Genomic DNA, 13,337 nt, shown 5'->3' with positions numbered 1-13,337 from the left:
CTATTTATTTTTATTCAAAATTTCTCAACTACTTCCCATTTTCTTCTCTTTGTCGTAAGCTACAGCCCGGATTTCTACTCTTCCTCGCTTAGTTTCCTATTAAATTCTTGCTTAATAGATTGGTTGGTGTTTCACGGTTGCTAACTGTTATCACCGTACCAAGTAACCCTATATATGCGTTATTTTTCATGTTAGAATGTTTGGTCTCTCTCTCTCTCTCCACTTGAAAGCGTCCATGCTATGTTCCACATAACTACAAAAAGTCACCTTCTGATCTTTCACTTACTCTCAGATTTTGGGCTCTTCCATGTACGTTTCCACAAGTTTTGGGTTCCCAGAAAATTTCCTCTCTCTCCTTCCACAAATTTGTACTTTTAGTTTTGTTGATAGCGCAACGGAGAAACAATGATGCCCTTAATTATGCTTGGTGCCTTACAACCTGACGAGTGGCTGAGAGCTTCATGTGTCCAATTCCAGGTGAGTTTGCAATTATGAATTGAGCACAACACTCCTCCACCCTCCATTGATACTGTGCTTGATCATTACTTAGTTTACATGATTACATGTGTGTGTTGGCAACGAAGATTGATCTCCTCTTTTTCTCTAATTTCTTGAACTCTTAGAGATTATACGACTTGATATATACATACAGCTTACAGTGTTTATTCGCCAGTAAACATGCATCCTCTCTCTTCCCACATCTTCAAGGGTGTCTTTAGTATTTCGCAATTCTTTTCCCTTTCCATGTTCATCTCTGACTTCATGAAATATGAATGGGTTTCTTGTCTAGATACCTAACTAGAGTAGAGAATTATTAATAATATGCTCTGTGGGTTCCTGTTGTATCAACTTCTCCATTTTTCAAGTGCTATGAAGAATAAATATAGAGAAAAGAGAGGTAGATAGAAGATGGCGTATAGTAAGCTAGCTAGCTAGCTAGCTACTACCTCCATTGGATTTCACAGATTAATTTGTGGAGCTACGTTAAAGGCAACAATAAAACATGCATCGACCTAAACAAAGTCCACCCACGAGTCAAATACACACACACACACATGCGTAGTAAAATCCATCTACCTTTCATAATATATTGTGGTGTCGAAAAGGACAATACACTCCTAACCTTTGATGGTGTTGAAAATCAGCTCCTAGCCATTTTTTTTGTATCTTTCTTCTTGCTTTCTCTAGCTACACCAAAAAGCTACACCATACCTTTGTCCTTGAGACTATTCCCAATTGCAAAAAAATCTGGATTTTTCTTTTTTACGGAAAAATTAAAGATATTTGAATGTCTCCGACATTAAATATCTTTAGTGGTAATTTTCTTCTAAATTTCACGTTGGATCTCCGTTGTAAAAAGTTTCTTTGTAAAAAAAAAAGAAGAAGAAGAAGTTGTAACAAAGGTGTTGCTTTGCAATTTAATTTGGTTTTTTCTCTCAAACAACCAATTTAATCTAAAAATTGAAGTTGTTAGATGATATTTCAAAAAATAATTTATATTATTCTATAACTCACCCATATAAGTGGAAACTCTTTGAACTTGAAACTTGCACAAACTCACACTACTTTGTACTTAATTTTTATTAAATAAATGAGAATAGTAATATTCGAACCCGTGATCGCTTGGTCATCAAGACTCTAATACCATATCAAAAAATAAATTTAATCTAAAAGTTTAAGCTAATAAAATCTCAAAATATAATTTATATTATTCTCTAACATTTTCTATTAGAAAACTTAACAAAATCATTCAAAATATAATGGTAATTAATCAGTAAAACAAGAAAAAACCAACAGATATATACCACATCCTTTCTGTCCTTGTCTAGTTGATTTTTTCAATATGATCTCTAATCGTTTTAGTTATGATCAGATGAATGACTTACAAAATTTTGTAGTAGTTTAGCAGTATCTTGATTCTTCGTGAGTTAGAAATGAAGAAATTAAAAGCAAAATTTACAAAACAAAACAAAGTGAGGTGGGATCTCTGGGTACAGTAATTGATTTCCTACCTAAACTTTATAGGACTCCCTAGCTTCGTTCAAAGGACTTTACACAAACAACTACTACTAATACAAAAAACTATAATCTCTTTTGAAAACAGGTGAAAATATTCTAAATTAATTTTTTCTAATGATTTTTTTTATAATAAAAACTAAAGACAGCTAGGATAGGCACAAACATATCTTTAAATATTGATCTACTTTATTTAATTGAAATTCATATTAAGACGAAAAATGTAAAGTTTAAAAATATGCTAGGTTGCTAGCTTGGGTGGACTAATGCACCAGACCCATTAAAAAAGCAGTTACGAGGAATACTAGCAGGGCAAGAATGCTTGACCCTTTTTTTTTTTTATCATGGACTTAAAGGGCCTTTAATTATAAAAAATAATAAAAACAAACAATATGTAATTTGTATTTTTCAGAATCTAACCACCTTAAAGGTGGTCGAAAAATCAAGAAGTAAGTTTTTTAACCGAAAAAACCATTTTTAAAATTATTTTAACTTACGAAGACCTAAAAAAAAACCTTTAGAACCTTAAAAAAAATTTCTCAACCTAAAACACCCATAATTTGGTCCAAAAATACAGAATTAAACAAAAAAAATCTTTCTTAACCTTGATTTGTTGGTTCTGGTAAAATAAAGGGTAAAAAAATACCTCGATAGAACTCATCTTGTTGAGAGGAAACCCATGGACACCAAGAACAAGTTGTTTTGTTGTTGGAATGTGGACTATCAATATTTTCCCCTCTTTTGTTCTGTTCTGTGGCGATAGTCTCTCAAGTCATTTGTCAAACCAAGAGCTTAAATGTGAATAGAATGAAGATTTAGACTGAAACGTATAATTATCAAACTAAAAGGACCAAAATATAATTTGATAAAAAAAATGAAGGCATAATTCTTCAAAAAGGCTCTAATGGAGAGGGAAAGGTATGCATGTTTTTATTTTAAATTCAATTCTAGTCCTTTTCCTTTTGGTTTTTTGAAATAAAAAAATTCGGTGGAAAATATTTATCTAGATGAATGAATTATTATACTTATCTAAAGCATCAAAACATCACTGGAAAGTAATTTTATAGTCGTTGAAATGATCATGGAGAGGTCCTAAAGTTGAATGTTCATCGCATAGAATTCTAATGGTTTGGATTGATAATTAAAGAAGTTTGTTCTGTTTCTTAGTTTTTTAAATTCAAGATTTGAGATCAATATAGATTACTCCATTGAATGAACCATATCGATATAAATTTTTGCAGTCTAGGGTGACCAAAGAATTTCTTCTAGTTATTAGATGCTAAGTTTTGCAGTGTTCGTGGAATAATCTAGGAGATAAAATTATATTGTAGCTGTGATCATGTCCTCAATCATAAGAATAACGATCTTGGCCTATATGATGGTGTTCTCTCTTTTAACTCTTTCTAGGGCTAGGCTAGGTTAGAAATGGTTTCTGTTTTTCTAGTTATTTCTCAATCCTATAAATCCTGGTGATTTCTATAAAAACCATAAATCCCTCTTCAGCATGCATGATTAACACCCTATCTTCGTCAAAATCCAAAGGGATTGAATTCAGGTGCCATGTCTATGTCTATATCCTTAAGGGATTGTTTAATTTTAGGTGAGTATTTTGGGTCCAATTCTTGGCACCATGGGGTGTATACAATTTCATGCTTGAATTGTTCCCCGAACCTTCGTCTAAAGAGCTTACCTAGCTAGTACGTGAAGGCAAGATGCTATTCATAGAACAGTTAGTATTAAAAGCTTTCTTTGGTAATGGTATATGGTTCTGGAATACCCTCTACTAAGGCTAGTTTCCATCTTAAAAGCTTTCTTTGTGTACAAATACAAGTTTCTATATGTACATATAGTGTGTATATTAGTACATGTATGTGTGTATATAGTTTCCATCTTAAAAGCATCCTTTTTATACCGATACAAATTTCTATATGTGTGTGTTGGTAGAAATTTGTACATGTCTAGTAATACGATTCAAAGTGTTTTTCAAACCGCTTGTTGTCTAAAAAGACATTAAATTGATGATTTTATGTGTTTTTAGATGATTTTGATGTGTTAGTGTAAAAAATCTTTAAAAACATTATTTTGATGTATTTTCAATGAAAAAGTATATTGCAACGCGTTACCAAGCACACAGTGTTTGAGAGTGTAGTAACAATTGCTTATCAGAATGTTTTTCGTTCAGAAATATATGAGAATAATGTTTTTTTATTTTTAAAAAATTATTTTTAACATCAGCACATCAAAACGATTCAAGAACACCAATAAATAATCAATTTCAAGCAATATAAATTCAAAAAATCACAAAACATGATATTAACCACAAAAACAAACACCCCACTTATTAATAAATAGTGAAGGAAAGTCCATGCATGTACTACGGCTACATAATACAGTATATATAAAACTATAGAATGGTATTACACCCTTTTTATGAAATTTGACATGGATGTTTCAGCTAAATTTTAAAAAAGCGCATGCACGCACCACGAGTATAAAAGTTAAAATATAGTACTAAACATTTAAAACGGTAGTTTGGGACTCCCAGTTAATTAGCAGTATATTTTCAACACAGAAATATTTTCCTATTATGCTTATTAATTATGTGAAAATAGATGTGAATGTCTACACCAAATTCCTCAAACATTGTTGATGAATCATTTCCCAAGTAGAAAAGCTTCCTTTTGCTCTCCACCCACCCCCCCCCCCCCCCTTCCCCCCGCCTTTATTTATGCCTTTTAAAGGCTAAATATCCAAAACTACCTTAAAGTTTAGGTCAAACCAAACTTAGTTTTTGAAATTAATTTTTTTATTCGAGAACATAAACTATTTTTTGGTTAAAAATAGGCTTTTGTGTCCAAGTTTTCATCCCATCATTAATCCTTTTATTTTTTATTCTTAAATCATGTAATTTCATGACACATTTTGTGTTTTTAGATTATCACATGCAGTCAAAATTAATAAAAAAAACTTATTTATTTTATATAAAAAATAAAGTTCGAGGGTGAAGTTCATTTTAACTCAAAATTCAAGGATTTTTGTTTCATTTAACTTCTTTTAAATTGCCTTCAAACGATGCGAAAGCTTCTTTTCCAATCCAATGCAATGTCTATGTCTTTGTCGTCTATTCTGAGTGCCAACAAAAACATTAATGTAATTATAGATGTTCTTGTTTATGTTCTATTAGTAAAGAATTTTCCTCGTATTAATTACCTTTTCACTAACATATCGATAAGAATTAGCTGTCATAATTAGGAGTCTGATCCACAGACTTTCCGAATGAACTAAAGAGAATAGGGTTTGTGTGTGTGAGAGAGAGGGAGGGAGGGAGGGAGGGAGATTGAACCGCATACATTTCATAATTTGCAAGACGTAGAACACTAATTTGACCTTGGCTAGTATGGAACAAAGTTCATATACAGCAATGCATATATATATAGTTCGTGATACATTTTACCTTAAACAATCATCACACGTAGAATTTCGAACAGCAAGAATATTGTTATAAGCACACTGAATTACTGGAACAACCAATACAATTACATTAGTACATACCGTTAATCACACCCGTTTGATTTTCTTTAAGCACTTGTGGTGCAGGATTGAGTTCAAACTGGAAGACTATTTGAAGCCCCGCCCACGCCTTTGTCACATAAGGCTGCCATTGGAGGCGAGACTTCAGCTTCCCAAATGTTTGCGTGACTGAGAATTTGTGAAGAAGAAACCGCAAGCTTAGAAGAAGGCCCAAACATATTTTGATGCTGTAACTGTTGTCGTTGTTGATACACGAACACGTTTTCATTGAGCAAGGAATCCAGAAATGAGGAGAAAGTGTCCTCATTTCCAATATCTTCAATGAAATCATCTTCATTTTTTCGTCCATGGCCACTTTGTAATGATCCCATAGTAAAACCATCACGATTTGGCCAGTTTTCGGTAGCACCAGCAGCAACCTGGTTAGGAGACTGATACAGGTCAGTCACTGTAAATTTTTCACTTACCCTAGTGGCTACAGTTCGATAGACCCTCCCATTCTCATCCAGTGGAGAAGATTTAGGGTTAGAATTCTGGACTGGAACATTTGCAATTTCTGAGGAATCGGGGTTAGGTTTTAAAGGCTTGTGAGTCCTAGGGTCTATTCCTTGGCTAATGAGCTTCTTGCTGAGACAGGTATTCCAGTAATTCTTAATCTCATTATCTGTGCGCCCTGGTATCCTCCCAGCTATCATAGACCACCTGTTCCAAGAAGGAAAACCAAACAAAAGTAAGATTGACAGACAAAAATACTGACTAGCAAGCATCGATCTAAGTTATTTCAAATTCAAAAACCAAAAGGCGACTTCCACTAGCCCTAAATCTGCCCATTATACTCTCTATTAATCGAACTGTGTAAAAACGTTGACAAATAAAGTAAACAATACATTGGAGTTGGTTTTTGAACGCTATTGCTATAGGAACCAGAAAAGAAGACAAAAAGAACAATAACATAAATACGACGATTATCAAAGAAAAAGAAAACATAAATACGTGCACACACGTACATGCATGTATGGATATATAGCTGTTCCAAAAAAGATGGAGATCGGATCATCATGATTCATGATGATGATAGAACCTCGGATTGCTAAGCGAAAGGTAAGAGAAATAAACAAGGGGAAACCCTTTTAAGTTAAAGCCCAACAATTACGTTTCTGAGACAATTTAAAGTGTTAATCGAAAGTCAAGCTTCTAGTTTTTTGAGGAATTAAGGAAGATCATAACAAAACCCTAAAAAAAAACAGCATAAATTAAAAACAAGAGAGAGATCCAAATCAACCTAATTATGGATGTCCCAGCTGATGGGAATAGAGAGAAAAGAATCAGCAACCCCGAGACCATAAAATCCGATCATTACACAGGGAATATTACAGATACCTGTTACCAAGCAACCTGTGAAGCCTAAGAATGAGATCTTCCTCATCTGGGGCAATACGCCCTCTCTTAACAGAAGGCCTGAGATAGTTCATCCAGCGGAGGCGGCAGCTCTTACCACACCTGAGAAGTCCTGCCCGCTTTGGGAGCGTGCGCCATCGCCCTTCACCTTCTTTCCTGATGTAGTTTGCCAAGAGCTCATCCTCTTCTGGTGTCCATGGCCCCTTCTTTATGCCCACCTTGCTACAACATGGTGTAGGTACACTCCTGCTCCTTGTTGAAGTTGTTGAGCATAGATTCCTCATCTCAGGTTATATTATCTTGACTCCCAATTTAATACAGTGATCTTGTTTTCTGCCAAGAACAAGAACAATCGAAGGGTATGTAGCAAGGTCGTGAAAGTAGAGGAAGTGGAAAGGTCGGACGTGGACAGATGGTAAATAGTATAGGGATGGGCGGCGGGATTTTAGCATGTGATCCCAATTAATTTAGAGTTAAACTCGCATGGATAAGATTCAAGTTCATGTGTTCAGGTAGGGCCCTGCCTAGTGAGCCTCTAGCCCAACAACATCATCCATGTCCTTTAACATCTTCGAACTTTCTAGGTGTTTTCTATTTCCGGAAATTGGATATTTGGAACGGAAACGGAGGAATCGGAATGAAAATTGGAAAATCAAGATGATATTTTCATTTCTATTAGGAATAGAATGAATTTTAAAATCTTCAGTGACTAATTTTTAAGATAAAAATAAATAATGATTTTATTAATTGTATTGGTTATAAAAGTAATAGAAGCAATTATATTAATGGTAGTGGTAATAATAATATAATAAGAACAATAATATATTTTTAAAAATTAATATTAGTATTATAGGTGGCGGTGAAAGAAAAGAGATGAGAATTGTAATATAATGATAATAATAGGTTAAAAACTTTTGTAAATCTTTTGATATAATACTAGTTTGTTCTCTCTATTTTTATTTGTATTAATGTCAATTATTTATTTTTAAATTATATTTATTTAGGTATTATTTGAAAATACGGTCAACCACGTGTTTCATTTATTTCCAAACAATCTCTTAGGTTTTATTTGACCTAACATTTAGATTGCCTTTGAAACTATTATGTTACATCCCATCATATTATGACATGTGTCTCTAAGTTATTTTTATATAATAAATTTCATTGCACGTATATTATTTTATGGTGGGATATAACCTAAACATTTAAGAGCAACTCAAGCTTATGGTCAAAGAAGGAATAAAATAAGATGATTTTTTTTTAAATTAAAGAGTTGAGATTAATACAAATAAAAATAATAGAGGCAAACTAGTATAAAATTAAAACATTATCACAAATAAGCTTTTAACCACCACCAACAATAGTTTTTAGAAAAAATTATTATCATTGTTATTCACAGAAACAATAGTGATTCAGATGGTGATAATAATACTAGTTGATATACAATAAATGAAAATAATATATCATTTTAAAATATATATTTTCATTCCTTATTTTTATTCTAAATGAAACCATGTTTAATTTTATTTTGATTCTATGACCCTTCATTTTTATTGATCACCTACAAGGTGAGGGGTAATACTTTCATCCCCACTCTCACCATGATATTTCATTTATTGTTATGAAACAACACCTAGTGTAGATTGTGATCATGAATTTTCTTCTAAATTTGTAATTGGATTTATTTGTTGTTGACAAATATAATGGACTACATAGGGGGACTCACACTACTTTGTGGGTTGGTTCAATTTTTTTCCAACATAAAAAAATGTTAAAGGCAAGTATGTAAGCATTAAAAAAAAAATTCCAAAACTCGAGTCATTGACTCGACTAGGTTTAATAAGGTTGACTAATTTAAATAATACGAATTAAAAAAGGAAGCAACAACAAAATATCAACTAACAAAAAAATTAACAATGTAAAAAAGTAAAAAAAAAAAAAAACCCAACCTGAGCCCATCAAGGTTAAACTATGAAGCTTAATTATAAACAAACCCAATGTTCAAATGCAAAACAAAAAAAAATAATTAAGAAAAAAACTGTGAAAAAAAAAGATTTGTATCAACACGAGTTAACCCGCCAACCCCGTGACCATGGATATAGAATTGAGATAACTCATAAAAAAGTGCAAAAAAATGAAACACGAAGACCAATTCTTAACAAATCAAATGTCGAATGATGAAATTAAAAAAAAAAACTCAATCTTAAAAAAGGACCTAAAAAAAGACTAAAGTGAACTATTGTTAATCTTCAAAACTCATGATAAATTAGAAAGTAGATAAAGAAAAAACAGAAATCAAAAGAATAAACATCAAACTTGATATAAAAAATAGAGAAAATCAAATAAAGAAAGACTAAAATGAATAAAAAAATCAGTAAAAAAATTAAAAACTAAACAAATAGAAATCAAATGAATGAGGAACAAATTAGATACAAAAAATAAATGAAAGGACAAATTCATTTTTTAGCAAGGCGGAGAGAGAGAAAGGAGGGAGGAGAAGAAAAAAGTTCACTGGAGCCTGATCATTACTCCTCCGTCCACACGCACATCATCGCTAAAAAGAGCACAGTGAGTTGCTTTCAATGTCGTCCTAAAATGAGGTATTTGGACATGGAGTGACGTTACACATGCCGCTTGAAAGGCATAAGATTCGTCCACTCGCTATTCTCGTGTCAATAACTTGTTTTTTTATTAATAATAAATTATTAAAGATTAAATTGCTCTCGAACCAACCTGTTTATTATAAAAATGCCAACCTAAAAGTACTCAAATATCATTGGTTGCAAGTTTTTATTTTTTTATGTTTATAAGAGTATGAAAGTCTTTATATTATTGTTTAAAAATGTAATAAGACCCAGTCAACCAATTTGCTAAAAAAACTACCCTGAAAATATGCAACTACCCCTAGCTATAAGTTTTATTTTTTCTGCTTTTTAAGGTATGAATGTCTTAGCATTGACCCAAACATACTTTAAACAAATTTGACTTTTAAGTGTAATATATGTTTTTATATTATGCTCTTAAAAGGCAAAAAACTGAATTGTTTCTAAATAATTGCACCATGATTAATGTCTCCTATTAAAAAAAAATCAAATTACTCCATCAGCAAGTTCACCATTTTTTTATTGTTGGAAGGGGGAAAAATCACTATTCCGGTGAACAGAGTTCTATCTAAGGAATTGTCATTCCAGTCAGGAAAACCTTTGGTATTATAACTCATTTATGATCTGGTGGACAATAATTGTTGAATGAAAAATGAAATTGATTTTTATTTGTTCTGTATTAGGCTTCTTCGTTTTGTAAGTTCGAATTATGCTAAATTAGGATCTCTCTCCCTCAGGCATCCGGATCACTTTTAGATGAGAGCCAAGTAAGGTCCATTGTGGAGGAGATAAAGCAGGTCATCACAGCCAGCTCAGTTAGAAGACAAGAAATTAAGAGCGGAGAGGGTCAAAGCAGAGGACTTTGAAGCAGAAGAAGGGGAGCCGCTTGAGGAAGAAGATGAGCTTTTTGATCAAGTATAATGTGCATGGATCTTTGGCTTATCATTTAATGGATTATTGTTTGCTTTTGTTTCTTTCCTTGCTGAAGGCTGGTGATTGCTTGGGCACATTGATGATCAAAACCTTCGAAGCCTCTTTCTTACCTTTCTTTCTTTGATGAGCTTCCACCTTACATAACACCTATGTGGGTAAGTTATTCTTCAATATTTTACGATTTGTTCCTTCAGTTCTTAGGCTAAATTTCTCATGCTGTCCTTTAAACTTAGGTTTTGCTACTTCTACATCTTTTTTTCTTTAGGGCCTCTGTTCTGGTAGCTTCTCCACTGCTTGAATATGTTCATGCGTGTGCTTGTCTTATGTTCTTCTGAAGTGTTTTTGTGTCTCTATTGGATTTTTTCTTTCTTTCTCAATGATGATTTGGCAACTCAACAGTCATCCTGGCACCTTAGGCATCCTTGCGGTTTTATCCTTTTGCTTGCATTAACCTTTCTTTCTTCAGTCCTTGAAAAAGGTTTATGCTAGAGCACTTGACATGCACAGCTGTGGCAGCTGTCTGGGAACTATAAAGAGTGGTTTTTTCAACTGTAAAAAGAAATTATGGGTATAAGAAATTATGAAAATGTATATAGATAGATTTAGCTTGCAACCGTTGCCCCTCATGTTAAAGGATTTTATACTGCATCATTTTAGTTAATGATGTTGGTAACCGGCTCCAAACACAGTGATTAAACATACTTGATCTAATCATGTTTGACAATACGAGGCATGCATGAAGAATCACAATCACCTCAGAAAAACGCTTTGCTTTTGCCTTGCTGATAGGATAAATTGACTGTGCAGGGTAAGGATAAAACATCAGAAGAGAGGAGTATCGCCATTTGTATATTTGACGAGCATTGTAAGGAAGCTGCTCTTAAGTAAGCACCACCGCGCTCCTGATACTTTGATTGAGAACTCTCTATGTACTTATTCTTCATGTTGGTGGTACAGATATTATGGTACCTATGTCTCTTTCCTGCTAGAAGCCTGCAATTAATGATGAAAACCCAGATGTTCGTCAGGTGTGTCCCGTGAAGTACATTTATTATTTTACTTCTCTAGTGAATGTTGGTTTTGTTAATAAATGAGCACCATGTTTTTCGGGCAGCTGTTTGTCGAATTGGTATCTGTGCGGGGCTTGGTGGATCTGGATCTGTGTTTAAACCACTCGCTGGAGGTAGCTTACTATTCACTCGCGTAGTTACTCTTCTTGGTGTTGTTGCTTTCATCTTTTTTCAAGGGTAATCTGCTGTCGTATTTCTTTGCACAGGCACTTTCCAGGTTCAATGCTGTAATAAGTCATCCCAATGCACTTCATTCGGACAATACAATGCCATTTTGACAATGCTGTTTCAGCTCTTGGAAAAATATGCGAGTTTCATCGGGATAGCATAGATGCAGCACGGGTATTTATTTTATCCTTTCTCTTACGTGAGCCTAGGTGGTTCATAATGCTTTCTGCTTAGGGCCCGTCCTCCCTGAACTGATATTCATGAATGATTGGTTTGATCTCTGTGCTACTTCTAAAAGAGCGAGCGAACAATTGCATGGACCATTCTGGCGTCCTGCATGAATCTTGGATTGTTATATGAAGTCTTCCACATGATTTATTGTTCTATCTCATCCTTAATACTTCTTTCATTGCGTGTATTTTAGTGCACAAATATATTCTAAACAAAACGCCATTTGTTACAGGTCTGATAGAGAACTTTCAGGGCCAAACAATCAATACCCTTTCTGTGCCCTGCTTGCCTCTATCTCTTGCATTTGGAAATTGAATGTTGCTGTTGTTTAATTCCTGTTTTAGTTTTCCTAGTCATTGCAACATTGTTGCTGTAGGTCATATGTGCAGGCAAAGAGTTGGCAACAGAGCAAACAGTCATTCGAATGATTAATCTGTTGAGACAAATTCAGCAAATGTTACCATCTGCTACCATAGCTTCGACTTTGTCATCCTTGGAACCACAGCAGCATCTTGCTTTGCAATCTATTCTCTCTTCTTAGCTCATTTGGAATTGTTGGGATTCATTATTATTTCCTCCAAGTTGGATCTATCATCCTTTGTTCTTCTGCAGCGGTGGCCATGTCATGGTTCTCTCTGGGAAGCGGCTGTGTCCTGTCCAAGTTCCTACTGCATCGGCGAGCAATGTCATTGTTTCATGGGGATGCTGTTGCCTGTGTTCAGCAAGCGAGTGTTGTGTGCTGAATTTCCTTTCTTCAGAGTGGTTCTCTATTTGTGGGTGAAATGAAAAATAGGAAAAGAAATTTTGGCATAGAATTTGTACACTATGACTGGTATTAATTTTGTTAAATAATACATTTATTTAGTTTTATTTATTAAGAATAAAATAGTATTTTGAGTTCTACCTATATATAATCTTTTTGTATTTAGATTAACTCAAATACTTAAAATAAACAGATTAATGAGAATTCTAACTTTTTTTTTGTCGCCATTATATCCCTAGTAGAGTCATCATTCTGTTATACTCAAACATCGTGACGATCGATTAAAAATAAACATTATAATCTTGTTAATTATAGGACAAAGCATGGATATCTGACATCTCGTTCTTTGAGGAATTGTTTTAATTTGAGGAGTCATTACTTAGTATTATGGTCACTAGAAACCCTAACTGGTCAACAAAGATTTCATGGTACAAGACTGGTTACTCGAAAGGGAAGCTACTATCATCATTTATGCGTCCTACATAAGGTAAGCTGCATTGTTGGTCTTTGTCTTAGATTGCTAAAAGTTTGTTTTTCTCTTTTTTGTTGTTGTTTTTTTTTTCTATAATGTTCCTCACTTTAGCATTAGTGAACATTTACCTATAAATATTTTCAACTCTGACG

The 13,337-nt window shown here is 33.6% G+C and overlaps 1 protein-coding gene and 2 long non-coding RNA genes across 9 annotated transcripts in view; 2 read left to right on the top strand and 1 right to left on the bottom strand.

The window, feature by feature from the left end:
• Positions 1 to 5,895, top strand: part of LOC127904773 (uncharacterized) — a 29,685-nt gene extending 23,790 nt beyond the window's left edge. The window contains exon 2 of the long non-coding RNA XR_008058198.1: positions 5,562 to 5,895. This is a non-coding gene — a long non-coding RNA (uncharacterized LOC127904773). The remainder of the gene's footprint in view (positions 1 to 5,561) is intronic.
• Positions 1 to 7,408, bottom strand: part of LOC7469886 (transcription repressor MYB5) — a 53,559-nt gene extending 46,151 nt beyond the window's left edge. Inside the window, exons 1-2 of one of the 5 annotated variants that reach the window (XM_052449486.1) lie at positions 6,928 to 7,400; positions 5,988 to 6,249 (exon numbers count right to left, since the gene is read on the bottom strand). In XM_052449486.1, the coding sequence (XP_052305446.1) occupies positions 5,988 to 6,249; positions 6,928 to 7,229 (564 nt within the window). In that variant the 5' untranslated portion in view covers positions 7,230 to 7,400. Of the gene's footprint in view, positions 1 to 5,987; positions 6,250 to 6,927 lie in introns of all 5 variants that reach the window. The other 4 variants (XM_052449485.1, XM_052449488.1, XM_024591112.2 and 1 more) reach the window with 4 other exon arrangements.
• Positions 7,409 to 10,014: 2,606 nt separating this feature from the next.
• On the top strand, positions 10,015 to 12,851 carry LOC7491045 (uncharacterized). Of its 3 annotated transcripts, none has more exons than XR_008058168.1 (6): positions 10,015 to 10,151; positions 10,286 to 10,636; positions 11,289 to 11,365; positions 11,439 to 11,664; positions 11,758 to 11,893; positions 12,327 to 12,851. It is a non-coding gene; the product is annotated as an uncharacterized LOC7491045 (long non-coding RNA). The 3 variants fall into 3 exon arrangements; XR_008058169.1 differs by having other exon boundaries at positions 12,183 to 12,851; XR_008058167.1 differs by having other exon boundaries at positions 11,758 to 12,851.
• The last annotated feature ends 486 nt before the right edge of the window (positions 12,852 to 13,337 follow it).

The sequence above is a fragment of the Populus trichocarpa genome, chromosome 19, assembly GCF_000002775.5.
Source record: "Populus trichocarpa isolate Nisqually-1 chromosome 19, P.trichocarpa_v4.1, whole genome shotgun sequence".
Classification (NCBI taxonomy): Eukaryota; Viridiplantae; Streptophyta; class Magnoliopsida; order Malpighiales; family Salicaceae; genus Populus; species Populus trichocarpa.
This window is presented reverse-complemented; position numbering and strand designations above follow the sequence as displayed.